This window comes from Conger conger, chromosome 6, assembly GCF_963514075.1.
Source record: "Conger conger chromosome 6, fConCon1.1, whole genome shotgun sequence".
NCBI lineage: Eukaryota > Metazoa > Chordata > Actinopteri > Anguilliformes > Congridae > Conger > Conger conger.
In genome coordinates, this window is record NC_083765.1 from 8335054 (window position 1) to 8362816 (window position 27763).

General features: G+C 43.1%; 1 protein-coding gene across 1 annotated transcript; it reads left to right on the top strand.

Annotated features, from left to right (window-relative positions):
- The first annotated feature begins 638 nt into the window (after positions 1-638).
- Positions 639-26914, top strand: LOC133130696 (protein transport protein Sec24D-like). The gene is made up of 23 exons (XM_061245470.1): positions 639-745; positions 2976-3179; positions 4350-4452; positions 4862-5007; positions 5475-5741; positions 7263-7384; positions 8277-8388; positions 8854-8981; positions 11783-11921; positions 12579-12694; positions 13550-13674; positions 17156-17347; positions 17874-17967; positions 18357-18473; positions 19467-19637; positions 20272-20368; positions 20585-20730; positions 21600-21738; positions 22077-22195; positions 23369-23548; positions 23929-24120; positions 24571-24660; positions 25295-26914. The coding sequence occupies exons 2-23, from the start codon at positions 3032-3034 to the stop codon at positions 25433-25435; spliced, it is 3084 nt and encodes a 1027-aa protein (XP_061101454.1). The 5' UTR covers positions 639-745; positions 2976-3031; the 3' UTR covers positions 25436-26914.
- The last annotated feature ends 849 nt before the right edge of the window (positions 26915-27763 follow it).

The following is a 27763-nucleotide window of genomic DNA, read 5'->3' on the forward strand; positions in this document are numbered from 1 at the left end:
AAATGCTCCTATAGTCAGGACAGGACAGGACAGAACATGAAAAATGTAGAGGAAAATGGGCCAAAGCGATTGAGAAAAACTGTAATGTTTGAGCAACCAGCAAAGATTTTATTAATTGTACTAATAGTCTTCAACTACTGCTACATCTGATGGTACAAACATTATGACTTTTACTACTACTTGTACATTAGAAACATTTGACCTTTGACTAGGAGTCCAACAGCAGGGTTACTGACCGCTCTGCCCCTCCCTTTGAACATCAATGACAGAGAATACAAATTAAAAACAGATAATAAAATGTGCATTTGTGTTTGTGCATTCCTATGAATTTGTGCATATTTGTTTGTCTGTACCTTATGACACATGATTGAAACATATTTACAGATGTATATATTCATTATGCTAAAAATATGCATTCATATGTGATTGTCATTTATATATTTTGTATGTCTTTTGTGTGTCTCTTGGATTTAGAATATGCAATAGAATAGAGAAAACACAATTCCCTCGAGTTTCTCTTATTGTTTGTCCTTAGGAGTAGCGCCGTATTTGATCCTGCCTGGAAGTTCGCTGACGTGTTAGGCATTCCAACTAATTTGCGCTTGCGCAAATTCGACAGAGAATTGCACTATGGACATGGGTGAACCCGGTGCGGTGTTGGAGTTTTGACGTGGCATTCGCGTACATGAACACAGCTGTTTACAGTACGTTTAAGGTCCTCCAGCTCACCGTTTCTGTTGCACAGGTAAGACACGGGGCTCTGTCATTCACGAAACGCTGAACTGATAAGAGATGGCATCAAGTTATATTTGAACAGATGTAATTTCTCGTACTTTTTTCCCCTACCGTTATTTTAAACTTTGTTTCATTATTTGTCTCTTTTCCGTACGGACAGTTAGCTAACCTGCTAGCGGCATCACAGCTGTACAGAAGCGACACGTATCGTCTTATCGGAGAAGCGATTAGTCGTATGACTGCTACATATAATTTATGAGAGAAAGTGTGTTTTTCATACATCTGGTGTTTCCATATTGACACGGTTGTTTTGACGTTTTTTGACGTCTGTTATCTTTGACGTGGCAAATGCTTCTTGCTGCACATCCCTTCTCTGAATGAGTGGTGTTAATTTGTTAACTAGCCTATAGGTTACGTGCTATGGCGATTGTCTGTGATAGATTTAAGTATGCATTCAGTTTGAACGAGGCCTTAATTTAAACAGGATTGATTGTAGAAACCATTGAGAGAACCATCTGGCAAGCATCTGACAACAAGCAAAACTTCAGTGCGGCTTGCTAACACGTTAGCTAAGTGCAGTTAAGGACAAGTGCTGTATGTGGAAAATAAATAAATAAAACAATATTTTAATCAAATATTTTCACAGCATTTGGATTGAAGATGCCTGGATAAACAATCACACAAAATATAGTTGCACACAAAAAAAATATTTTCTTGTGGATTAAGTTTTACTTGCCGTTATCACTGACTGCTTCGCTATCCTCACGTTGCAAGAGATACGAAAAGAGAATAACTTAATCTTGTATCTGTCTGTCAGGGTTCATCATATTTGATGTTTCAGCATTAATAGTGTTAGAAATTTTGGCTATAAACTCTTGGTCCACCGCAGTTTTGAGCAAATATTTACATTTGTTGTCTTTGGATAGGCTACATCATAGCTAGTTGGCAGCACTGCCGTTTGTCTAGACAAATTCTATTTAAAGAATTCTGTAAGATTGGGATTCTGTAAGATTGCCCTTCGCCATACGCAGAAGATCTCTTACTAACAGGTAATACATAATAGGTGCGATAATGTTTTGCGCAGGACAGTCAGCAATGTCACGTGCAGTTGTTATCTGAGGGAGAAGCTGGCATATTAGAGTTCGGAATCGGAGAGCTCTTAAATTCCGTTGCCTATTTCTCTGCCTGAAATGAGTCAATCAGCGGTGATTACTATGAATTCTTCAGTAAACAACATGTAGAGCTAACGTGTTAGCGTTTATTGCTGGCTATTGGCTATTATTCTCACCGCTACCTTATCATTAGCCTTTCAGATTAATCTTCAACTGTAGCCTGGACGTGCACACGGTGTTTTATTTGGGGGCAGTCATGCAATTACAGCAAGTTAGTTGTGCAATTTAGTCCATGGAGCCAAGCTCATGACTTATAACATATTATTTACTGTACAGTACAATTTATTTGCTTTCCATCTTTCATTTACTATAGTTTTCTTAAATTTCCCTGGATTATTGATCTAAAATGCGGATTATTTACTGTACCAGTACTGTAAGTGCTTTGCAGCTGGGCACAAATATCGGGCCACATGCTAGGCTTCATTTTTTCTCTTTTAATACTTCACTTTTATAATATGTTAATATGCATTTATCCTTGCATGCTTCAGCACATATTTCTGCAAAATATTATGTTAAATAATAAGGTATTCTTCCTGGATACAGGTGTATGCTAATAGAAAAGTTAGCATACACCTGTATCCAGGAAGAATACCTTATTATTTAACATAATATTTAGCAGAAATATGTGCTGAAGCAGGCAAGGGTAAATGGCTTAATGGAACACTAGCAGAAGACAACCACATGACAACCGGGTGGGCAACGAGGGCCGTACAGTATCTGTTTATGGTTTTCATGCCAACTTCTGGCCTTAATTCTTCTGGCCCTAACATTTGTCTGAAAATTTAGCCAATTAGCTCAGTTAGCCAAGGTAATCATTGGAATCAAAAACGTGCATACACACACACCATAAACTTTTTAACATACATACCGGCCCTCAAGGGCCAGAATTGCCTACCCTTGCTCTATCTGCTTGGCCAGTCTGTTTTGAGCAGCACACATTCCACCCCAACTAATAGTGGCATTATTGATATTGATTGTTCATGAATTTTCACATTTCTTGAATCCTATTGTTTATAACATTTTTGTACAATCTTCTGTACAATGACATGCTTCCGTCCACATCGACAGGCCTTCATGTACCCCGGCCGTTTGGAATGAGACAAGCCTGACTGCCAACTACCGCAATGAGTCAACAGGGTTATGTGGCCACGCCGCCTTACTCCCAAGCCCCACCCGGCATGGGGGGGTATCAGCCAGGCTTTGGAGCCCCGCCAGCTCAGCCCCTGTATGGGCACTACGGACCCCCCCAGTCATACCCCTCCGGACAGCTGGGTAAGGGTGTTTGCTTGCCTCTGGTGTAGTTGGGTGGGGGGGGGGGGGGGGGGTGTTGCTGTGGGTGGTGGTGGGTCATGTCTGTTTCATACTTTCATCATCTGCTCTATTTAATTAAGTATTAATGTTAATTAATGATAGCTGAAGGCTTTAATTAATTCTTCATGTGAACCCACATTTGTGCATAGAGCCACTTAGCTAATTGAGTTAAGTATAATTGGTGGTCCACACGCACACACTACACCAGCCCTCCACGAATGGAGGCTAATCCCTGGCTTATGTAGGATGAGTACCTCTCATTTGCCAACAGGTCTAGCAGGATTGACATCCTTCTGTGCGTAGGGTAATCAATGACCACAACACACTTCATCCGTTTGTTCTTAACCGTTTGAAGAGTAGATTGTTTTTGAGTCAGTGTTCAGGAACTCAATTGCTTTCAGTTACCTGGAGTGACTGTTAAATCAGCGCTAGAATGTACAGTTGAGAAAATTGGGTCGCGTGCAAGAACCACTTGTACAGTACAAACCAATTTTCTGTTATTTACAATTTTCCTTGGGTAGGAATAACATTTGCGAGTGGTCCCGATCTGTTGTACGAGTCACGTAAACAAGGGCCTTGCAGTGCTTGTCTGTGCTGCTCTCCTGGCACACTGCATTGCTTATTTCTAGTTCAGTTCAGTTTCACTTCACTTCACTTCAGTTCAGTAAAACATTTCAGTGGATTGTTTCAGAGAAAAAAAGAGAAAGTTTATAATGACTGGTTTGCTGTACATTATCCCGCTTGTTACATGGCTAAACAAAATATTGATTTAAAAAAGATTTTATTGCTTTTGCTGAAAAAAATAGTCCATAGCAGCAGTCTGCTATTCAGAAATAACAGACCATAAAATGCCGTAATTGACCAGTCGGCATCGAGTATTCAACAAAGCTGTGTAGTAGTGTATTATAACGGAAATCTTCATTTAAGACAGTTGTCTGGAGTTAGGTGCATTTCTGGCACGTTCATATGAGCCCTTAGAAAATGTATGGTAAGAATACGAAAATGTCCTTGCATGAGGCCCATTGTACAGTATTTGTGGTCTGTTATAAACGTATTTGTGGTCTTACACCTTAAAGGGTTAATGATGCTCCTTGCTATGACTTGGCCTTTATCTGAGACCTTTGTGTTCAGGTGCGCTCAAATCACCTCCCTCCTTGGCCTCTGCCGTCCCTCCACCCCCTGGCCCCGCACATTTCAGCCCGAATGGCCTTCAAAATGGAGTTCCGTCCCAGAGGTAATGCTCAGATGCTGTTTGGAAGACGTGATAGTCCGGGATGTAGACCGATCCCCTGGAAGTGTTGTTTGCTTTTAGTGTAGCTTTCACCTGTAGCTGCAGCTAACAGAAAGCTCACAGAAAGCTCACAGAAAGCTCACAGAACGCTCACAGAAAGCTAACAGAAAGCTAACAGAAAGCTCACAGAACGCTCACAGAAAGCTAACAGAAAGCTAAATCTGCAAAGACACGAAACCAAACAATAATTTAATGACATTTTTGAGCAAGGCCCTTAACCCTGCATTGCTCCAGGGGAGGATTGTCTCCTGCTTAGTCTAACTAACTGTACATCGCTCTGGATAAGAGAATCTGCCAAATGCCATTAATGTAATGTAATGTAAAATGTGTTTTATTTGTTTGGTACCTTCAGGTTCCCTCCTCCTGTCTCTTCCTCTGCGTCTCCATATGGACCACCTCCTCCAGCTATGCTTTCCAGCCCTGCCCCCCCTGACCAGGCCCTGCCCCCTGCGCATCATCTGACCAACCAGCTAGGCGGCATGCAGATTAGCGGATACGGTACGTTATGCCATCTTTGTGGAAATAAAACACTGCAAATGCAACGAGATATGACTCCCTTAATATCTGGAGTCGAGAGATAACTTTGATATCGTTAGAAAAGCTCACATTCTAGTCTTTCAAGTCGTTACGAACACTCAAAATACGTTTGCAAGGTGTCAATGCATCTAATTTTAATAGGGCAGGTCACATATTTCTGTTCTTACCCCTTAAATGGTTGGAAATTGGAAATTATTTGTGCTTTTAGCTGGCTATGCTAACGTCTTTTTGGTTGAGGAGAACACACTTGATCCACAGTTGGCTTCCTGTTGTCCTGTTTGCTGGCTGAGCTGTGAAACAAAATAAGGCAGGGTTTAAAAAAATTAATTTTCGAATCGAAGAATAGCTGTGTGATCGATTGCCGCGAGGCTCTGAAGGGGAAGTGTGTGTAGTGGAGACCTGTTCTTCACTCATCTCTGTGTCTCCAGGCCAAGCACCTCCACAGGGTCCTCAGTCTCCACCCATCTCAGCCCCGCCTCCGGCATTCCACCCTCCCCCACCCGCCATGGGTCCTCCTACGCCCATGTCACCTGGGGCCCCCCCGCCTATGGCAGCAGGCCCCCCTATGGGCGCCATGACCACGGCTCCACCAATGGGAGCACCCGGGCAGTTCCTTGGCCCGCCCCCTCTTGGAGGTGGTGCATTCCAACAGCCTCCTGGACCAACCGGGCCACAAGGATTCCCAGCACAACAAGGTGATAACCAATGGCTATATAATTACATTTCCGGATTTAGCGAACACAGATTCTTTTTTCGCATTTCTACATAGTGTCCATTGATACATATGATGTATACCCCATGGATACTCATATTTGGCCCTCAAATCCAAATCTGGCCCAGGTTCCCTTTTCACCATTTCACCAATTAACTGAACAATTGGTGCTATTGATTGGGCCTTCACACCTAAGTCCCAGGTAAAGGGAGGTTGGAAACAGTTGACCATCGAGGACCATGATTTGAGTAACAGTGATACACTGTACTACTGAAGCAATTCAGGTTCAGTAACTTTCTCAGGGCTCCAATGGCAGTGTTTTACTTGGGAATCAAACCTGCAACTTTGAGGTTAGAATCCCTGGCCCTCATCCATTATAATACACTGCTGCACAACCAAGAAATATCTGATTTGAATAAGTCAGAATCTTCCCAATCTTTGAAGACAACATGTTACTGTGTCGTCAGGCGTTATCAGGACAGACATTAAATATCAAGACGAGGGCAGCCAGGTGAAATTCCCCCCCCCCCCCCCCCCCCATGCTGGCCCCGATTAAGAACATTGTGTTCCCCTTCATCATAGATTTTTATCTCATAGATATTTATCTTTAGAATCTGTACAAGAGTTTGACAAGAAGTGCCCCCACCTGGCATCTGAACAAAAGCTCAGCTCCTTAACCAAGGCCTGCTCTGTGGCTGTAGTGTGTTGGAGCAGAGGTCTATTCCGGGCTCTGTCTCTGGTGGCGTTTACTCACCCGCCCCGCTCCAGTAGCTCCTCCCTATCCTAACGCTATCGGCTGTTTGCTGAACTTCAGCCGGCCCTGATTGCCGATGCACTTCTGCGATTGATGTCATAGAACTTTGGCACTATGGGCTTGTTCTCAGGACACACGCCCCCCCCCCCCCCCCCACAACCCCCACCCCCCCACCCCCAGCAGTTGTGTGTGAAAATACAGGCCACTGTTCGTTCAATCAACATTTGTCCTTGAGTCTACTTTCCTTAAACGCAAAGGAGGAGCAAACATTATGCCTTTTGCTTCACAAACTCAGTTTGCCAAGTTTTATATTTTAATGATTGCTGAACTTGCGGAACTGTATCTTGTTAATAAAAAAAAAAGAAAAACAATGCTTGTTTTAATTGTCCAAAGAACTTAAAAGATTACAAATTTTGTTCAAATCCCAGCCACAATCTCTTTAGTATAGCATTCATATAGGATCTCTCTGTTTCTATTGTGCACGATTATTTTTGTGTGTTCATTGTTCAGTTATGCCCTATTCTACAGTATCTTCCATTTTTGTTTCCTGCTCTTTATCTCACTTCAGTGTGTTTTACTGTGTTGTTGTGTTTCAGGAAGGGCACATCAGAATGATAATTTCTATAAATAGTATAGCATTGTTATTGTTATTAGTATTTTTAGTACATTTAACGAGGCATTTTTATTCCCACGCTGAAAGCTCTGGATATGTGGGTGAGTTGAGTGTGACCCGTGTGTGATCCGGTTCAGGTCCGTATGGTGGGCAGATGGCAGGGCCCCAGCCTGGGTTCCCTGGAGCCTTCCCTGCTGGAGCGGCCCAGATGTCCGGACCCCCGCAAAAGAAACTGGACCCCGATTCCATTCCCAGTGCAGTGAGTACAGCCAGCTCCAAACCTGTGTGTGTGCGTGTGTGTGTGTGTGTGCATGTGCGTATGTGCGTGTGTGTGCGCATGTGACTCCCGAGGTGAGGCTTTGACTTGTGGTATTTCACTGCTGTTTTAAATGGTAAATGGTAAAGGCACCAACCAGTATGTAATTTGAACCTGAATTGAATTTGTTTTACAATTTGATATTTTAAATTATTTTGTTGTACTTGATAATAATGGTAACTTATTTATATGTAGCAGATATTCAGATAAAACATTAATAGCCACCAAGAGAAAAAAGAGATAATAACAGTGAGTCAAACCTTCATTACATTACATTATTACATTATTGGCATTTGGCAGACACTGTTATCCAGAGCGACGTACAGTTGATTAGACTAAGCAGGAGACAATCCTCCCCTGGAGAAATGCAGGGTTAAGGGCCTTGCTCAAGGGCCCAACGGCTGTGCGGATCTTATTGCGGCTACACTGGGAACCACCGACCTTGTGTGTCCCAGTCATTTGCCTTAACCACTACGCTACAGGCCGCCCTTCAAACCTTCGCACAGGGCTCCAGGGATACTTTTATGCGGTTTTATGTACATTCTGTACTTCGGCAGATTATGTGCTCTTTGGCGTATGAACCAGTCTAAGTGGAATGTGAAGCCCACATGCTGTCTGTTGGAACCACATCACAGTCTGTTATAAGAGAGAACATGTTATGATGAGTTAGCGGTGGACACGCTCGTGTGTCTGGTTCTTTGTAATTCTGAATACCTTTTACGGGCACATTGTCTTTTTGTGATGTCACACGTGTAATTAACATAGTTATAGCACTTCAGCGATTTCACACGTATAATCAGCATGGTTCCAGTGCTCTCCTTTCTGTTCCCCCCAGCCTCAGGTGATTGAGGACGACCAGGCCAAACGTGGAGGACAGGTATACGCCACTAACCTGCGGGGCCAGGTACCCCCTTTGGTCACCACTGACTTTGTGGTTCAGGATCAAGGTGAGTTAAAAATTAAAAAAAAACAGAAAGATCAATATTTTATAATTAAACCTACATTAGATCAACACACAGATTTTGTATCTGTACCAAGTTTACCCAATGTTTTTCCTTCTCAATTTTTACGGTTGTGAATGTGCATGATTTATTTTTGTCAAAAATATAGTTAAGCCCTTAAACCCTCTTTGTTTGTGATGAACATTATATTTTCTTGATTAATTGCTGCTTTTTTTATGAAGTCGTATTTTGTAACTCGACCAGAATCCACAGGGGAATAACTCCTGACAAAATTAGTATCTGTTTTTCCGTGGAAATACGTTTTTGCAAACATGGGGGAAAAATAATTCTGACAAATGGAAACTCACAGGCTGTTTCCTATTAGTTCCGTGTCCTCGGGTTGGGAACATTAAAAAGGCAGTTAATTTATAACAGTTTATTTTCGTTCACGTGCCTGTGTTGTTCTCTCAGGGAACGCCAGTCCCCGCTACATACGGTGCACTGCGTACTCCTTCCCCTGCACAGCCGACCTGGCCAAGCAGTGCAAAGTACCCCTGGCGGCCATTATCAAACCCTTCGCCGCGGTCCCCAAAAATGAAGTGAGTCTCATCTCCATGCGTCTCAATGCTGCTTCCTCGCTGATGACCCAAAAACAGCCACGCATTATGGTCCGCAAAAAGCATTTCAAAACCAGTACTGCACATGATTTCGTTTGCTAGCTGTAATCAAATGGAGTGGGCGTGTGTTCGCGTTTCACATTTAACCAAAAGCAGGTTTTTTTTAAATAAGCAAATTTCATGTAAAACATTAAAACCTTAACTTGTATTCCCATTTTTTCCTGTATAAATGTGCATTTGACGTGTTCATTGTCCCTCAGAAAGCCAGAAGTTCAGTGCTACACCTTGCATTAAGCCTGTGTGGCCTTTAAATGTTCCCAAAAAGTTTCCATGTTCTTGTAAAGAGATGAGCGCTGCAAACTGGAGACCTTTTAAGGAAACTTCAGCGCGCTTCAACTCACAGAAAGTAAATTAGCAAATGTGTCACATCTGTGCAGACCCGGGTGGATGACAGGGATTAAAACATTGTGTCTGCCAGACCTGCGCCAAAAATACATTTGAAACATTTTTTTTTCCCCTGTTAATCCTTTTGTTGAAGTTTCCGAATAGATAGCTGTTACCAAAAATAAAACACACCATTCGCTCATCCATTTTTTTTTTACAACCAGACCTCATGAATTGCATAAAAAATAATCAGTACTTTTGATGGGAATTCAATTAATTGTTATCACACGTTTAATTTCCACTTAAGCTTGAACTTCAGGGTTGTGTTTGGACATGTTTTTTTTAAACATTTCACTGTATATCTGATTGAGATTCCCCTTACATAAACACATCTAAGTATAAACTTTCTCTTTAGCCACGTGAACTCTTATGGGTTGACAGCAGGGGGAAAAATTACTATTCTGTGGATACACATAGAGAGCTGTACAGTTGTTGGATGGTCTGCTCTTGTTTATACAGTATGTAAAGGATCATATGAAGAAACATGAAGATGACTGGGGAAAAGAATAGCTTTCAGCTGTACCTCCTTATACATTGGCTGTTTGCTGTTTATGCAGCTGGTTGTGGTTGACCCCAGTGTCTTTATAACAATCATGACTGAATGGCCTGCCTTCTATTTTACTCTTAAAACTGGGGAGTGAGTTGGGGGTGGGGCACTTTGTGCTTGTACTGAGTTCCATCTGTAGGGGTGTTTTTGGAAGGGGTGTTGCTGTAGAAATTAGGTGGATTTTTTTGGAAGGGTTTGTTACTGTAGAATTGAGGGGATATTTGTCGGAAGGGGGGTTGCTTTAGAATTGGTGGGGGGTCCTCTGAAATTGAGGATGGTCTCTGTCAAATTAAAAGAGGTCTGGTCCCTGAGAAAGACAGAGAGGACTCTGGTAGACAGAGAGGGCTCTGGAAGGATGTCAATTTTATCTGGGTTATGAATCATGTATGCTGTACCTAGGAATAGCCTTAAGTTCTTTTGGAAAGAAAGTATGTGAAAAAAAGGAAAAGAAAAGGTCAGTGTCCACTCTTACTTGGCGAAGCAGGTGTGTGTTAAAAACATAACTACCAGTAATCAGCATGGCTGAGCCTTCTTCTAAGGCATTGGCATGAGAAGCAAGAGCCTGTTCATCTGACCATGTATAGATTTACATTATCAGCTCACCTTGCCATGCCGACAGGTTAGGCTGCACTTGAAATATAAACTAGTTGAAGGATTGTCAACCCCATCTGTCAGAACATCTATCATGTGAATAACTAAGACTTGTCTGCAAGGGAATCTGGATTGTCACACTCTGGTTTCTTTATGAATACGTAAACAAATTATATAACAAAGGAACCGGTGACTTGCATTTGTGCCTTATTAAGTATGGTGCCTGAGCTCTCTCTGTGATGTGTAACAGTGCGTGATATGAACATTCTCACACTCATACAGTATGAATTAAATAATATGTAGTCATGGAAAGTGACAGTGGTTGTGGGGAGATTTTTTTAAATGGAATTGGCTGTCATAATATTAGTCAGTGTTGGAGTGTAATGTATATGTTTTTTCATTGTTTTTAAACTATTTATACCAGAAAGTGAAAAAAAGCACTCTGACAAATTTCAGAATGTGACAGAAAGCACTGTATGTGATAAATTAATTGAGCGGTTTCCTTGCCAGGTCAAAACAGGATTAAAATTCTGGACCTGAACTCCAGTATTTGGGTTCCATTAGATCTGTGAAGATGTGTAATTAATATAACAGTGAAACTAATCATAACATTGACCTGGGTCAAACACATAATTGTTTTGGATTCAAATACTTTATGTACTACTGTGTTCAATTGATCATGCCTGGTGCAATTGAGCCAACCAAGAGGACCAGGTCGGCTTTACACATTTTGTTGTTAATAGTAGTTCCGAGTAGTTAATGGGCTCCAATACACCATAGAAGCTCAGTAAAAAATGTATCTGAATGCAAAACAATAACGTTGTGGAAATAAGGTTGTGAAGATTTTGACAATGAAAATGTGGTCTGTTGAAACTGTGTAAAAAATTGCATTGGTTCATAAGTCTGAGTGGTCCAGCTGAACGCTGATGCTCTGTAGGCGAGTCAGTCAAATCAATCAATAAAATCAAACAATCAAATAAATTAATTCCTGGGTGTCTCGGTGGCGCAGCCTGTAGAGCACTGACCGCATGCTCATTGCGAGCCGCAACGTCGGCAGTTCGAATCCGCCCGTCCGACATTTGTCGCATGTCTTCCCCTCTCTCTCGCTCCCATTCTTCCGTTCGTCTCTCTATACTATATACTGTCCAATAAAGCTGAAAAAGGCCTAAAAAATATCTTAAATAAATAAATTCCTCTGCAGACCCCTCTGTACCTGGTGGACCACGGCGAGTCTGGACCAATCAGATGCAACCGCTGCAAGGCCTACATGTGCCCCTTCATGCAGTTCATGGAGGGGGGTCGGCGCTTCCAGTGCGGGTTCTGTGGCTGTGTCAATGAAGGTGCCCCCCCCCCCCCCCCCTCACAAATCACAAATGGAGACTAGCTTTTACTGCCCCCGCTCACCCCACACAGTTTGGGGTTTTGGTTCGAGATATACCACACAGCAAATGTTCAGTGTTCATTTAACTCAAACAGAGTACATACAGTATGAGTCCAAAAGAGACCATGTGCTCTCTGTAAGAGCTGGTTTTAATGCTTTTAACATTTTACTGTGCACTATTTTGTTTTTAAATTTCTGCACATTATTTTCGTTATATTTTATATGTCACGTTACGTTGCTTTATATACTCACAAGCATGCACATTTTTCATATAAACAAAAAATACTGTATGTATTCATTAAACCACCTATATATTCAGGTATTTATATTTAGATAATACCTAAATATATAAAAACTATTGCTGGTCTGTGTCTTATACCAGTAATATTACAGAAGAAGATGCAGTGAATTTGTTCATTCCGTACTGTGATGTACCCTGCAACTCCTGCACGAACTGAACTTCAGTGCTCGTTGCTATGTAACAGTTTTAATAGTTTCTGTCCCCTTACAGGCCCATGAGTCTGGCCCAGACACATTTCACACTCATGTCTGGTCAATTTGTGTTTGCTGCATTGTCATGCTGGAAAGGTTATTTTCCTTTCTTTTGTACACACAGTGCCGGCTTTCTATTTCCAACACCTGGACCATGTTGGCCGGCGGGTGGACTTTTACGAGAGGCCGGAGCTGTCTTTAGGATCCTACGAGTTGGCTGCCACATCGGAATATTGCAAGGTGGGTGTGGCCTGAAGATAACTGTTTTATCTGGTTATCAGGGTGTCGGGTTGCACATTAACAATGGGCTAGCCTGTGTTTTGAGAACCTGTTTTAAATGCTTAATAATGCATTTCCCTTTTGCAAATCCCTTTGCTATTTTGAAGGAAGGCTCAAATCTCAATGGTTTTATGCCAGTTTATTTTCTGTGTAAGAGCTGGCTACTCCTAGGATTAGGCCAACACACAATGCTCTTATTCCTTAACATCTGAGGGGAAAATCAGGCAGTTTTGCGTTCTTCCATTGGTGTAAAACACAGTGAGGTTGGCAGCTGTTTAAATTGAAAGAATATGTGTAGTGAGTAAGCGTGGGGAAAATGGATGATGACATACTTTTGGTATTCAAAGACAAGGACAGAGTGCATCCCTGTTCGATGAAAACGAGGGCCAGAACTAAGCTTGCCGTGTTGTCGTTAAAAAATTCCCGTTAATTCGCGTTGTATCATAGAGACAGGAGACGCTGGTTTTGTGACCAGACGCAGATTAGTGGGGAGGGATTCTTCTCAGTATGGAGCTTGTTTCGAACCACTTTCTGCAGTGAAAGGATCAAAAGGCTCCTCGGCAGGTCAGAGTGCTCCAGGCTGCGGATGTAGGAGGCTTAGTTCTTGGCAGCCTCACCGCATTTCTTGGACCGCATCTGGAGGAAAAGGCCCAGCCCACGAAACAGTATCGTCTTGTCTTCACCGAGCGACCTACTCGCTCGCTTGCTAAGTGGCCCCCCTTGGCAGCGAGTCGGAGTACCTCGCCTCTCCACAAGGGCGCGATGAAGCCGGTGTAATTGTCTCGGCCGTTGAAAAGTGTCTGTCGGCCTCCTCAGAACAAGAAGTCACCCAATCCGCCGGCTTTCGTCTTCATGATTGACGTGTCGTACAACAACGTCCAGAGCGGGCTCGTCAGGCTGCTGTGTGAGGAGCTGAAGACGCTGCTGGAACACCTGCCCAGGTGCGGTACCCGTACACGCTGCTACACCCGCGACTCAGCGGCTCCATGCACTTTACTTAACACCACCTAACACCAATTTTGTAGCTAAATCACACAGAATAGCAGGGGCAATAGGGGCAATTTGTCCCCTTATCAAAGCCACCTATTTAACATTTTCTGAATAAATTATTAATAGTTTACTGTCCCATTCATTAGTAGCTGTAGTGTAGTTGCTAAGGTCAAGGGTCATAAATAGGCTGAATTCCTGTCGGTCTCCCAGGTCAGTAAAGAGGATTATTTTGGGGAGTAGTAGTACAGGAAAAACCCCACGGTTAGTCACTGTCCCGGGACAGAGTCTGCAGTATGATCACTCAGTCAGGCCAGTCCAGCTCCGCTGGAAGGGAAAAGCAATGGAAGGGCGGCCTGTAGCGTAGTGGTTAAGGTAAATGACCGGGACCCGCAAGGTCGGTGGTCCTAATCCCGGTGTAGCCACAAAAAGATCCACACAGCCCTTGAGCAACTGTAATGTAATTGTAAATGACATGTAATGTAATGCAAAAAAGCATGGGAGTGTGGTGGGGAGTCTACGTCTTAGAGAGGTACGCCAGGGAAAAACCGGGGGTTGGGTTCAGAGGATTCCCGCTACAACCCCAAGCGAAAGAAGGACAGAACACAGTGCCCTGGATAACAGATTACACTGAAATACAGCCAAGGCCCATATAAGGACATCCCATATGAACCCTCGATGCCAGTATAAGGACCTCCCATATGTACTGTATACTTATCTGGCCTTTCTCATCGTCTGAGTACCCCGTGCCACAGACCTACAGAAGCGAGGACTTAAAACGGAAAATGCGTTATTAGACGTGAGCAGTCAAACCTCTGGTCTTTGCTATTGCAACGGCTGCAGATTCTCTTTGTGTTATCGTATGTATGTCGGCGAGAAGTGAGCCTGTGGCTCTCACAGAGCCCGGTGAACTGATTTTATCGGCCTTCTGAAAAACTCCCCTGCATGCACCTGAAACACAAACGCTTGTAATCAGTACATTTCAATCAAAAGTTTCATGTAGTCAGGAAGTCAGTGTCAAGTTTGACTTATTTTTTTCTCCCATGTTGCACTTGGAAAGCTTTTGTTATTAAGTAGCTGAACTAATGCGAAACACATTTGGCCGCACAGTGTTTTTCCCAAGATAAGCAGGGTTTAGCCCTTTACTTCCACGTGTTGTCTGAATGGGCTTACCACTTAAGTCAATATAGATGGCCGATATTTCCTAATTTTACAAGGAATCCAGTAAAACAGAAACAGAAACAGAAATGATGGTAAATCTGCCTCCTGCCATATTGCATAACGAAATCAGATCATTATTGCCGTTTGCTACAGGTTTATGAGGCTTATGGAGAGATAATGTTATGTCTTCAAATTTGTCTTGTACAGTAGAGGCTGTTTATTGGAGATTCGAGATTTATAACACAAATGAAAGTCAAAATGAGTGGCATATTTGTATATAAGTTAAAGGTTGTGTTGTAGTCTTTCCTTCATTCCTGTGTGATGTGGCATTACAACAGACCAACCTCTGAATATCCTTTTTTCTGCTAGGGTCATACCATATCTGCTGACCCTAGGGTCACTCTGAAGGAAAGTTTTCCAATGTGCTGAGCATTTCTAAATCAGTGCCAGCAGGGTCACAATCATTCACCTGGCCTCCTACAATTGACTTTTTGATTTTTTTCCAATTGTTAAATATGAATCTCAATGTAATCCTTTGGATAAGGGCTCATAACACCACGATGATAGGCCTGTGGGCTTGATGGATGGATGTACCATTACCCAGTCATTTCCCTAGGAGGAAAAGAGGTTTGGAGCGATAGTGGACTTTTCTAATGAGTTCTTGGCAACGGGCTACCACTGGTGTTTTGTGTAAATACTTACATTTTTTGATGAGAAATGTTGGGCTGAAGTTCAGTGTTGCTCTGTGGAGACTGCAGCGAGCCAACATTTATTGGTTTGAGCCAAAACAAAACGAAACAAAAAAACCCTCTAGAAAGTACTAGGGTTTTAATTCAAACAGAGCATCGGCCAAGTTCCAATTGTATGTATGACACTGATGTAGTGTTATGACTCCAGAATAAAATGTTGTGCTAGCAGTGAGGGGGTGACTAAAACCTGTAGGCGTGTAGATGTTGTTTTTTGTGAAAGCCATTTAGTTCCAAGACGCTCTCTTGACGTAGTGAAGTAAAGGTCCCATTCATTGTGTTTGTCTGGTTTTACAGTTTGTGTTCAAATGCATGCCCTGGTGCTGGTATCTCCAATCCCCTGCTCTTCTCCCCACTGCCAGCCATGTGAAGAAACCTCACTGTCATCTCACTGAACCCACAGCTACATCTCATCTAGCTTTGCAGTTCCATTCAACACTTTGAAGAGTAGTTTTTTGGAATGTTTTTTTTTTTTTCTTCTAAATTCTAATTCGGTATTCTAGAACGCCATTTCTTTCAGTCATTATCCTAACCCGCTTATCCTGAACAGGGTCGTAGGGGGGGGGGGGCTGGAGCCTATCCCAGCATACATTGGCCGAAAGGCAGGAATACACCCTGGACAGATCGCCAGTCCATCGCAGGGCACACACACCATTCACTCACACACTCATACCCTCGGGCAATTTAGACTCTCCAATCAGCCTAACCTGCATGTCTTTGGACTGTGGGAGGAAACCAGAGTACCCGGAGGAAACCCACGCAAACATGGGGAGAACATGCAAACTCCACACAAAGAGGCCCCGGCCGACCAGGATTCGAACCCAGGACCTCCTTGCTGTGAGGCGGCAGTGCTACCCATTGCACAATCCGTGCCGCCCCCATTTCTTTCAGTTACCTTAAATTGCTTTCAGTTTTGTTACACCATAAAGGGTTAAATGTTTCTCCCCTGGCTGCTATTGTGAGCTTGTCTGGAAGTGTTGCGGTAATTGCTATGAAGTTGACAAACGCCTGTAAGATGTTGCAGCCCGAGGGGGGAAGGCTTCCTCCTGAATGTAATTTATTTCCTGGGGAAATTTACCGCATGGACTGTTGACATCATCCTTCAACTTCAGAATGATACATTTCACTGTAATTGACTGTGGTCTCTGCAGAAGACAAGCAGCAGGCCTCCAGTTCTGTTTCCTACAAGAGACAGCTTCACCATTTCACAGTACAAAGATGGTTAGAGGTGGTTGGAGCGTATTAGTGAAAACTTTAGCCTAAGAATGCTGTTCTTCCTATTTTTGTCACTTTTCTACCAACATGGCCGCTATACTGTACCACTACACAGGATGCAAAGTGTACAGAAGGAATCCATATTCCTCTCTGAAATTACACAGTAGATTTAATTGCTTTTGCACATTATGAAGTTGTGTTTGGGTCCCCGAGACTCGGACTGAGGTAATGCGTCTGGTGAACGGAGTGCCCCGTGTGATGGTGTTCTGGCATGGTTGAAGGGACCGGGTTGTTGTTCATGACTCCCCTGCAGAGAGGAGGGGGCTGACGGCTCCGCGGTCAGGGTGGGCTTCGTCACCTACAACAAGGTCCTGCACTTCTACAACGTGAAGAGCGCCCTGGTCCAGCCCCAGATGATGGTGGTGTCCGACGTGGCCGAGATGTTCTTGCCGCTGCTCGAAGGCTTCCTGGTCAACTATCAGGAGTCTCGAACCGTCATCAATAAGTACGTTCACCAGGCTGGCGACTCTCACAATGCAACCGGGTTTTTTACCCTGACGAGTACATGTAATAATGCCTGATCACCAGAATAAGACTGGTTAGACTAGAGGAGTGTGCAGTCTTTTGTTTTGTACCTGTATTCAACCTTTAACAGCACTTGATTAAGCCAGGAGGGTATATCACAAAGTAGGATTACTCAGTCAGCTGGATACTGTTCACAGAGTAAAACCTGCAACGGCTGTTCCAGATTTAGAAGGGTTCCGGGTTTTACTCTGTGAACTTATCCAGCTGATTCCGTAATCTTGCTTTTTGATATACCCCCTTGGTGTGCAATAATTTGTAAATGGCCACAAATAGAAATGTGACCTTTTCATGGAAAAAACATCAATAAAGTCATTGTATTTTTTTTTTGTGGAGGTTTTCTTCAAAATCCCCATGATGCACTTGGTTTGCATTATGTTCTGTAGCCTGGCTGCAGACGGTGTTCTGTGAGAAAAGCCTTTAGTGTGCTGTGCTTCCTGTCTTTCTAGTCTGCTGAACCAGATTCCCGACATGTTCACCAGCACCAGCGAGAGTGAGACTGTCTTCGCCCCGGTCATCCAGGCAGGCCTGGAGGCCCTGAAGGTCAGGGGTCACGCTGTTTTACTTTTTTTTAGTCTACACTTTCAAAAGAAGAAAGTTGGGATTTTTAAAGACACCCATGGCTGTAATATTCTGATTTGTTTATATAGTACTGACTATCAGTCAAGGAGTCAGAAAGTAAAAGTTCTGTCATGTGTTTTGTCCACTTCATCAGACAGCTGATGTAACTAATTTGTTCTACCTGCTGGCTGAAGAATTGTGCTGATCAGCAAACCCAGGTGGTCAGAACAAAATACTGGAGTGCACTTTTATTTTCTGAACCTGGGTTCACCCCTGCTGACCAATAGGCAGCCCTTCATACTTGAAACAGCACGGCGGAGTCTCCCCGCAGTAGTTCCTCACCAGCGCCCCCTGCTGTCTCCTCTCTGTAGGCGGCAGAGTGCAGCGGGAAGCTGTTCATCTTCCACTCCTCAATGCCGACCGCAGAGGCTCCAGGCAAACTGAAGAACCGGGACGACAAGAAGCTGATCAACACCGACAAAGAGAAGGTGGGTCATGTGACAGGAAGGAGAGCGGTCAGCGGTTACACAGCATCATCGTTTCTGTGCATTAAGGGGAAGCACCCTGTGTATGGACAGACTGGAATGTATTTACAATATATGCGCAAACTGGCATCTGTCACTGATGCATCTCAAAGATCTGATAATGGTAGTGGTATTAAAAAAGAATTGTCCACCATTTGTTGTATTACACATTGTCCAGTGAACAGTAAGGATTTGGCCAAAAAGCATGTGATTAGAAGGTTCTTATATGAACATTATAATCCTGACGTAACTGAATTTTATAGACATTATAAAAACACACTCTTCAAAGGGTTAAAGGGGTCCACCATTTAAGAATAATAGTACTACAGATAGTACTATTATTAGTGTTATAGTACAGATTAGATCATATTCCAGTTGCATTATTTGGCATTTTTATTTGAATGTAGACAATACTTCATAATCTGGTTTTACAGTTTTCCTTCTCCAGTTAAATCTGTATAAAAGCAAGCAGCACCAACTCCATAAGTGCACAGTCCTTTTTGAACTCATGTTCTGTAGGTGTAAAATGTATTGAACATTTTAACAAACCAACCAGCCAAACCAACCAGTTTTTTAAGCCACATATTTTTTCATAGATGTAATAATGAAAATGGTACAAAGAGTTTATGTCCATTCAATTAAAGAAACATGTACATAGATATGTCTTTGTAAATACATCACTTAGGTATAAATAATAGCCACTAGTAAAATGAGCAATTAACACAAAACAAAAGAACACACATAGACGCCCACAGACACACACACACACACACACACACACACACACACACACAGACACACACCCACAGAGACACACAGAGACACACCCACAGAGACACACGGAGACACACGGAGACACCCACAGAGACACCCACAGAGACACCCACAGAGACACCCACAGAGACACACCTACAGAGACACACACAGTAAAACAGGGTTTTTTCTCTTTGTCTTTAGACGCTCTTCCAGCCTCAGAAGGGGGTCTACGAGCAGCTGGTGCAAGACTGCATTTCTATTGGCTGCTGTGTGGATCTCTTCCTGTTCCCCAGCCAATACACCGATGTGGCCACAATGGGCTCTGTCTCAATGCACACTGGGGGATCTGTTTACAAGTACAACAACTTCCAGGTACCTGCACACCTCAGAGGGGTACCCCTGTTGTGCGTGAAGCCAGAGTTTTGTGTCAAAACTAGCTTCACGTCCCTCACAGAGTATATAGTTTGTCAACTTTAGTGCGTTATGCAAGGGATCACATGTTGTTGCTTAAGTGATGTTTTTCTTGCTAACACACATTGGAATGAGAGATACGTATCTTGAATCTGTGTAAGACATACAGTGCATCCTTTAGCCAAAAAGCCCCCCAACTGAACTGAAATGATTAAATAGCACATGAAAAAGCTACGTACACTGTTTCGCCCGTTCATTTCACTTTTGGTTATAAAGCAAATGATTTCTCTAGTTGTACACTACATAAAGTTAGCTGTTACTTTTATCACATTCACCATAAGCATATCTGTGAAATGATGTGGTAGATTTTCGTTAAGTCATATGCCATATATCATATATTTATGCATTATATGTTTATCTTTATTTTGTTTTAATTTATGTTATAGCAGGTCTGTCTTTAGCAGTGGTATGCAGAGACCATTGTGCTTTGATTGATTGACCAGATGGGTCCTTGTGTATAAAGATGCCCAGTGCACAATATGGTTTGTGCTCTGCTGCCCCCTAGTGGGAAGATTGACACTTGCTTCTTTTTCAGGTTCCAGTCGATGGGGACCATTTTGTCAGTGACTTGAGGAGAGACGTGGAGAAGCCAATTGGATTCGATGGCATGATGCGAGTTCGGACCAGCACAGGTTATTAGCCCAAACCATTACTCACGCACAAGTGCGCGCACACAGAGAGACACCCAGAGACAAGCACACACCGGCAAACGCACGCATCATGGGTTTTTTTGTTTTGCTCTTGCATGTTCACGAAGCACTAAAGACCGTAGCTTTCTGGATTGAATGTCAGTTTATCTCAGTGTTTAGGGTTAAAGCTGTGCTTTGATAGAACCCTCCCACCCCCAGGCTTCCGGGCGACAGACTTTTTTGGGGCCTTGCACATGAGCAACACCACCGACGTGGAGATGGCCGCTGTGGATAGCGACAAAACCGTCACCGTGGAGTTCAAACACGACGACGCGCTGGCCGAAGACACAGGAGCCCTGATACAGGTGAGGTGTGGATGTACGTCTGCTCTGCTTCAATGAACGGACGGCTGAATGAATCAGACCTTTATTGTCTTTGGTTTTGCACAAGAACCTGAGCATTAAACATGAAAGCATAAGACAATTCAGGCACCTGTGGGAACCTCAAAATGTATTTCCGCAGTTTGAATTTCATGCCGTCACTATGTCATACATCACTGACATCACTGCTACTAATGGTGTCACATGGTACTGGGGTCCGTACCCAGCAAACTGCTTTATGACCAACTCCTTGTGTGTGTGTGTGTGTGTGTGTGGGTGGGTGGGTGTGTGCGTGTGGGTGGGCATACATATCTTTGTGTGTGTGTGTGTGTGTGTGTATGTGTGTATGTGTGTATGTGTGTGTGTGCGTGTGTGCGTGTGTGTGTTTGGGTGGGCATACATACCTTTCTGTGTGTGTGTGTGTCTGTGTGTGGGCATACATACCTTTCTGTGTGTGTGTGTGTGCGTGCGTGCGCGCGTGCGTGCGTGCGTGCGTGCGTGCGTGCGCGTGCGTGCGTGTGTGTGTGTGTGTGTGCGTGTGTGTGTGGGCATACATACCTTTCTGTGTGTGTGTTTGTGTGTGTGTGTGCGTGCGTGTGTGTGTGTGTGTGTGTGTGTGTGCGTGCGTGCATGCGTGTGTGTGCGTGTGTGTGTGTGTGTGTGTGTGTGTGTGTGCGTGTGTGTGTGGGCATACATACCTTTCTGTGTGTGTGTGTGTGTGCGTGTGTGTGTGTGTGTGTGCGTGTGTGTGTGGGCATACATACCTTTCTGTGTGTGTGTGTGTGTGTGTGTGTGTGTGTGTGCGTGCGTGCGTGCGTGCGTGCGTGCGTGCGTGCGTGCGTGTGTGTCTGCAGTGTGCCTTACTCTACACCACAGTTGGCGGGCAGAGGCGTCTGCGCATCCACAACCTGGGTTTGGCGTGCAGCACCCAGCTGGCTGACCTCTACAAGAGCTGCGAGACAGACGCCCTCATCAACTTCTTCGCCAAATCCGGTAAACTTTTGCAGGGAATGTTGTTGGACTAACCGCTGTTTGTCTGCACATTGAGCATTGTGTTGCATCTGTTTCATCTGTCTGAAAGATGTGTTCAGCTTCTGTGAAGACAGACCACGAGGGGTTAAAGTTGACCCATCACAGACACCCTCCATCACAATATACCCTCCATAATGAGCGTTGCAACTCCAGAGTGGTCACTGTGTGGAATAGTGGAGGCAGAACCATCTGGGAGTTCACATCTAGAAAAGCACCAGACATATCAAATCAGTGCTTGGTTTAGTGTGTGGTGCATTTTTGGATCACGGTTCCCCTGTTCCCACATCTCTGCTTCCCAGCTTACCGCGCCATGGTCAACCAGCCCCTGAAGACGGTGAGGGAGATCCTGGTGAACCAGACAGCCCACATGCTGGCCAGCTACAGGAAGAACTGTGCCAGCTCGTCCGCTATCAGCCAGGTTACAACTCTTCATCTTCACTCTTCATAAATATAAGCAACCAGACATGTCCAGGCCCTTTGCATGCTGGGATGTTTTTTGCTGAGATAATGGATGAGCCAGACCTGTTTGTAGCCTGTTTGGTATATGCTTTTGTTTGTCAGGTGCTCCTTTGAAAGTCAGGTGAATGTTTTTGGGAAGTTTTTAGGTGAATGCTCCAATAATACATAATAATAATGTAATATTTTTGTAATTGCTTTGTATGTCCTACCAAATACTTCCCTTTGGTTATGTTTATACATATTACTGCTTTTGCCTTTGGTGTTTTTGAGTTACTGGTTTTCTGTTGTTTTTTTGTTTTTTTCCCTGTGTGGTCCACAGATGATTGGCTGGCATAAAGTCACATGAGGTTGCTGTTCGCAAATGCAATCTGAATCTCTGAATTTGCTTTGAAAATGGTCTTACTTGTTATCTCACTTCTCTTTTTCAAGAGGTTTAACTTAGTGTGGCTTTTTTAAAATATGCCTGGCCCTTTATGGCCAGTCTCTAGGGACAGCTGCTTGGCTCCAGAAGTCTTTGCCATAATGCCCATAAACAGAGATGACGGGGAGTCTGTGTGGGAATACCCCGGCCTCTAAATTAAACTAACAAAGGTCCCCGGGCTTGGGAATGGGAGGGAGATAACTGACCCACTCAGTCATTGGCCATCATCGTTGTCATGGAAACCCTTAAACTTGGAGTTTTAGAGTCAAAATGCGCAGGTCTGCTGGTTAGCAATAATCCTCTGCTGCCTGGCCAGTGGTGGGTCAAATACATAATTGTTTTAAATTTGAATACTTTGCTAATGAGGAGCTGTCGTTAGCATGTGAGGAGTTGTCGTTAGCATGTGAGAAGCTTTCATTAGCATGTGAGGAGTTGTCGTTAGCATGTGAGAAGCTTTCATTAGCATGTGAGGAGTTGTCGTTAGCATGTGAAAAGCTGATGTTAGCGTGTGAGGAGTTGTCATTAGTGTGTGAGGAGTTATTAGTGTGTGAGAAGCTGCCGTTAGCATGTGAGGAGTTGTCTTTAGCGTATGAGGAGTTGTCTTTAGCGTGTGAGCTGCTGTCGTTAGCGTGTGAGAAGCAGTCGCTAGTATGTGAGGAGCTGATTTTCGTGAAAGAAGAAGTAAAGAATGAATCCTGAATCTCTCCCCAGCTGATTCTGCCGGATGCAATGAAGGTGTTTCCAGTGTACATGAACAGCCTGATGAAGAGCGCCGCCCTGGTGGGCAGCGTTGAGCTCTCCACCGACGACCGCGCCCTGCACAGGCTGGCAGTCACCGCCATGGGTGTGGAGGAGACCCAGGTCCTCTTCTACCCTCGACTCCTCCCCCTGGTGAGAGAAACAGATGGGGAGCTGCACCAAAAAGCCAAAATTCCAGAAAATCCCAAATGTGTCCCCCGATGAGCTATTTTTATATCTTTTTTTTTATCAGGTAGAAAACTAAAAAATTCAGAACGAGCCCATTAGAAAAAGATTTAAAAGGCCAAGCTAGCCAAGTGTATCCTATCGGGCAGAATAAAATAAAAGGGCTCCAGTGTGAGGTGGATAATGAAAGTATTTTTTGACCGCAAACATTTTGGTTAGAAGACCTTCTCCTTTTACCAGTGCTACATGAAATGAGACAAACCAAACCATGTTTATCTCTGATTCCCAGGCAGCGCAGTAGCTCCAGAGGTGCGTGTTACTAACCCCCCCCTCCCCCCACTCCACAGCACAACCTGGAGGCAGAGGGAGAGGGGATACCGCCTGCAGTGCGCTGCTCTGGGGAGCGTCTCACCGACGGGGGGCTCTTCCTCCTGGAGAACGGGCGCCTCCTCTTCCTCTGGCTGGGCCAGGCCTGCCCCCCCGAGCTCATCCAGAACCTGTTCAACGTGCCGTCCCTGGCCCACCTCGGCTCGGACCTGGTGAGCCAGCGCCCCCTGGTGGCCTCGCGCCATTCTGCTGCCAGAGACTTGGGGGTTTTACAGCCAGTTCACCTGCAGTGGTTCCTCAGCAAAGGAACTTTTAAAACATGTCTTGTTGTTGTTACATTACATTACATTATTGGCATTTGGCAGACGCTCTTATCCAGAGCGACGTACAACAAAGTGCATACCCATAACCAGGGATAAGTTCGCTGAACGACCCTAGAGGGAAGTACAATTTCAACTGCTACCTGTACAACAAAGAAACAAAGAAACAGAGCAAAAGTGACCAAAGTTAACTATCCAAACACTGCTTACTGTTTTACAGCCAGTTCACCTGCAGTGGTTTGCACCTCAGCAAAGGAACTTTTAAAACACGTCTTCTTGTTGTTGTTGTTGTTGTTGTTGTTGTTATTATTATTTAACATCTATTGTCGATCTTTCCTGCAGAAGTCATTACCTGAGCTGGAGAACCCTCAGTCTAAACACCTCCGGTCCATCATCGAGCTCATCCGCCAGCAGAGATCTCATTCAATGAAGGTACAGAGCAAACATAAGCGCAATATGATTTTGTTGTATGATTTTACTTCTGTCATTTATCTCTCCTAGGGAGCATTTTACTCTTAATTCTGGCTGTACCTGCTGAATAATTGGTAATCCTCTGGTGATAGTCATCATGATTTATGTGTGATTTCACATTAGCTTTGTCAATCATAATGGACACCAGCATCTGCCAAGTAGATAAATAGCTACAGTACGTAAGGATATCAGAATAAATACTGATGCTACACCTGAAATACATATGGACACACAATCGCACACATATATAAAAAAAAATAATAACATTATTTTGTTATTATTTATTATAACTAGGCATTTGGCAGATGGTCTTATGCAGTGCGGACTTACACATTCACAAATAGAATCAATTTATACAGCGGGATGTTTACTGAAACAGCTCAGGGTTAGTACATTCCTCAAGAGCGCTGAGACAATGCCCCACCTGGGAATCGAGTGCCAAATATGCAGGGTTGTTGTATGGGGATAGAGAGATAATATAAAAAGCAGGTAGTGTGCGTGGGATTCAGCCTAGGAAGGGGGGTTCCCGGGCATCTCGTGTGCCTTGAGCAGGGATGCTTTTTTTGAAATGAAGTTTTCTCTGGTGTTCTCCCAGCTCCTGATAGTGAAGCAGAAGGATCAGCAGGAGATGCTGTTTCGCCAGCATTTGGTGGAGGACAAAGGCCTTTATGGAGGGTCATCATACATGGACTTCCTCTGCTACGTCCACAAAGAGATCCGACAGCTCCTCTCTTAACCGTGAGGGGACTAGGTGGTACTAGGTGGTACCACCTCAAAACCCCCAAAAAACTGCATCTAAACAACCCTCCTCCTGACGTTATTTAATGAGTCTCCTTTCTCCCGGAAACTGGTGTATTTTTACGAAGATGCCTTCTATCCTATTTTTCAAAACCTTTCTATGCACATCTAAGCACATTTCATTCCGAACGGGGATGGCGCTGTTTGGAGTTGAGACACCAGTCCCGATGTCCTCAGCAATCTCTACCCCCTACCAACAGAACATTAATATTAACTGACAGACCATACCATAGAGTGCCGCACAAGGATGGTGAGATTACATGATACAATAGTTAATAATATTAGGCGTCAGCAAAACGTTGTGGCTGATAGCAATGTTACTTTGAGTGTTTTGGAGTGGTGTCAGTTTAGAGTATTTAACGTTGGTCTTTGGCCCAAATGGTGTTCAAGTAGTAAACGCAGTAATCCATTTTTTATAACGGTGTTTTTTTAAATTAACCCATTGAGTGCCAACTGTCATTGGATACATGAAGTACTCTCTACTGAGAGATTGGTAAATACATATAGTTTCACTGAGACAGAGTAATCATAGTCCTGGACTAGATTGAGTTTTGTATGGAGAATCTCCATTCAAAATGTAATTTATACCTAGGACTAGGATTTAATAATCTGTCCTCATCAGCCTTAATTGTACATAAGAATTGGTAGAGTGGATGTTTTACTAATTGCCACAACATCATTGTGACCAACAGACAGAACTAGGCAGAATGTTTTGTCATCTTTAATTTTGTACTATTTTCATCCATACTAGGAAACCACAGGTCCACCTATTTCATATATTTCATTTTCTTTTTATATAAAATATATAAATATTGGAGGGGGGCAGGTGGGCAAGGAAGTTAAGTAATAATAATACTTAAGTTAATACTTGATAACTTTTAAGTAATAATACTTAAATGTTCAATGTAGTTTTTCTGGGTTGACAGAAGAGCCTCTTTTGTCAGCAACTATGTTGTGTACCCACACTTAATATCTCAAAAATATAGATTTTGACAAAAATTGCTAATTATTCTGGCCTGTTAGTATTAATTAATTTATTCTTCTGAAAAATTGTCACTTGTACATTTGTTTACTTTAATTCGTATGAAGCTCATGAAGTGATTTGTTGTCTGTCTCATGCCTTAATGAATTCTCAGAGGATGTAACTTGTGAATATTTTGTTTAATTCTTATAATACATAGCTGATAAGAAGGGTTTATACGTATACTCATCTCAGGTAATGCATGTGTATAACCAGTGTCATGATTGCACAGAACTATTCCCTGCAAGGATTATGTGGAGTTTACTACACTATAATGGAGAACAGCCATTTTGATCTCAAAGGAATCTTCATTGATGTCTGAGAGCATTGTGCAATTTGTGTATATTAAAGCATTTGCAGAATTGTATTTTGATTAAACTCCCAAATCTCAATCTGTTCTGTCTTGGGCTACTTTATTTGTCCAGTTGAATGTTGATTCAGATTCCAGGTGAGGCACTGTCAGTTTAAAAATGTATGTCTTGATCTAATTAAAGATAAATGATTACAAATGTTATCATAATGGGATATATAAAGAAATTAAAAGCGATTATTTATTTTAGGAATAAGTCTGAAGAGTTGAGAAAAGAACATTCTGGTTACTGAGATTCAGGTGGCATGAGCCAGTCCACTTTTGCAAACTGAAATACAGCATCAAAAATATTGCAGCCAATAGAGGGCGCCATTGCATTATCCAAGATCTCCTGTCCTACATACCAGAATGGCACAGACTTTCCAATGAGCCGGGAGAGCTTAATCTTTGAATGTATATTTTCTAACATACCGTGTTTGTTTGGTCATAGCCACTCTTTGAATAATTGATGTAATGTCACAGAGTATTAGGGTACTAAGGAAGCTAGCCAGGGAAAGTCATCAAATCAATTACTAACTTTCTTACTCGTGTTGACATTCCTACAAGTTTATTTTCCGTGTAAATAAATTCTACTTAAAAATAGATATAATTTCAGGACCAAATGTTATGAAAATTATTTAGTAAAATGTCAGGATCAAATGTAATGAAAGATATTTACCTGCAATGTACATGCATTGGTAATCCTCTACAATGTTTCATCAATGCATCAATCATCACCTGTACCTAAATGTACACAATAATGTACAATATGGCTCAATTTAGTTGGCAATTATGTAAATGTGGCACAATGACCTGTGGTACACATTGACTGATTGAAAAATGGTAGCAATTGTTAAACTGCCCATACAAGAGAAAATGTTGATAGCTTTTGCAGC

Excerpts from the sequence above, each read along its gene's own strand:
- LOC133130696 (XM_061245470.1), top strand. The coding sequence starts at position 3,032 with ATGAGTCAACAGGGTTATGTGGCCACGCCGCCTTACTCCCAAGCCCCA. Across the intron at positions 4,453-4,861 it reads AATGGAGTTCCGTCCCAGAG|GTTCCCTCCTCCTGTCTCTT; the intron begins GTAATGCTCAGA and ends TGGTACCTTCAG. Across the intron at positions 13,675-17,155 it reads CTGCTGGAACACCTGCCCAG|AGAGGAGGGGGCTGACGGCT; the intron begins GTGCGGTACCCG and ends ACTCCCCTGCAG.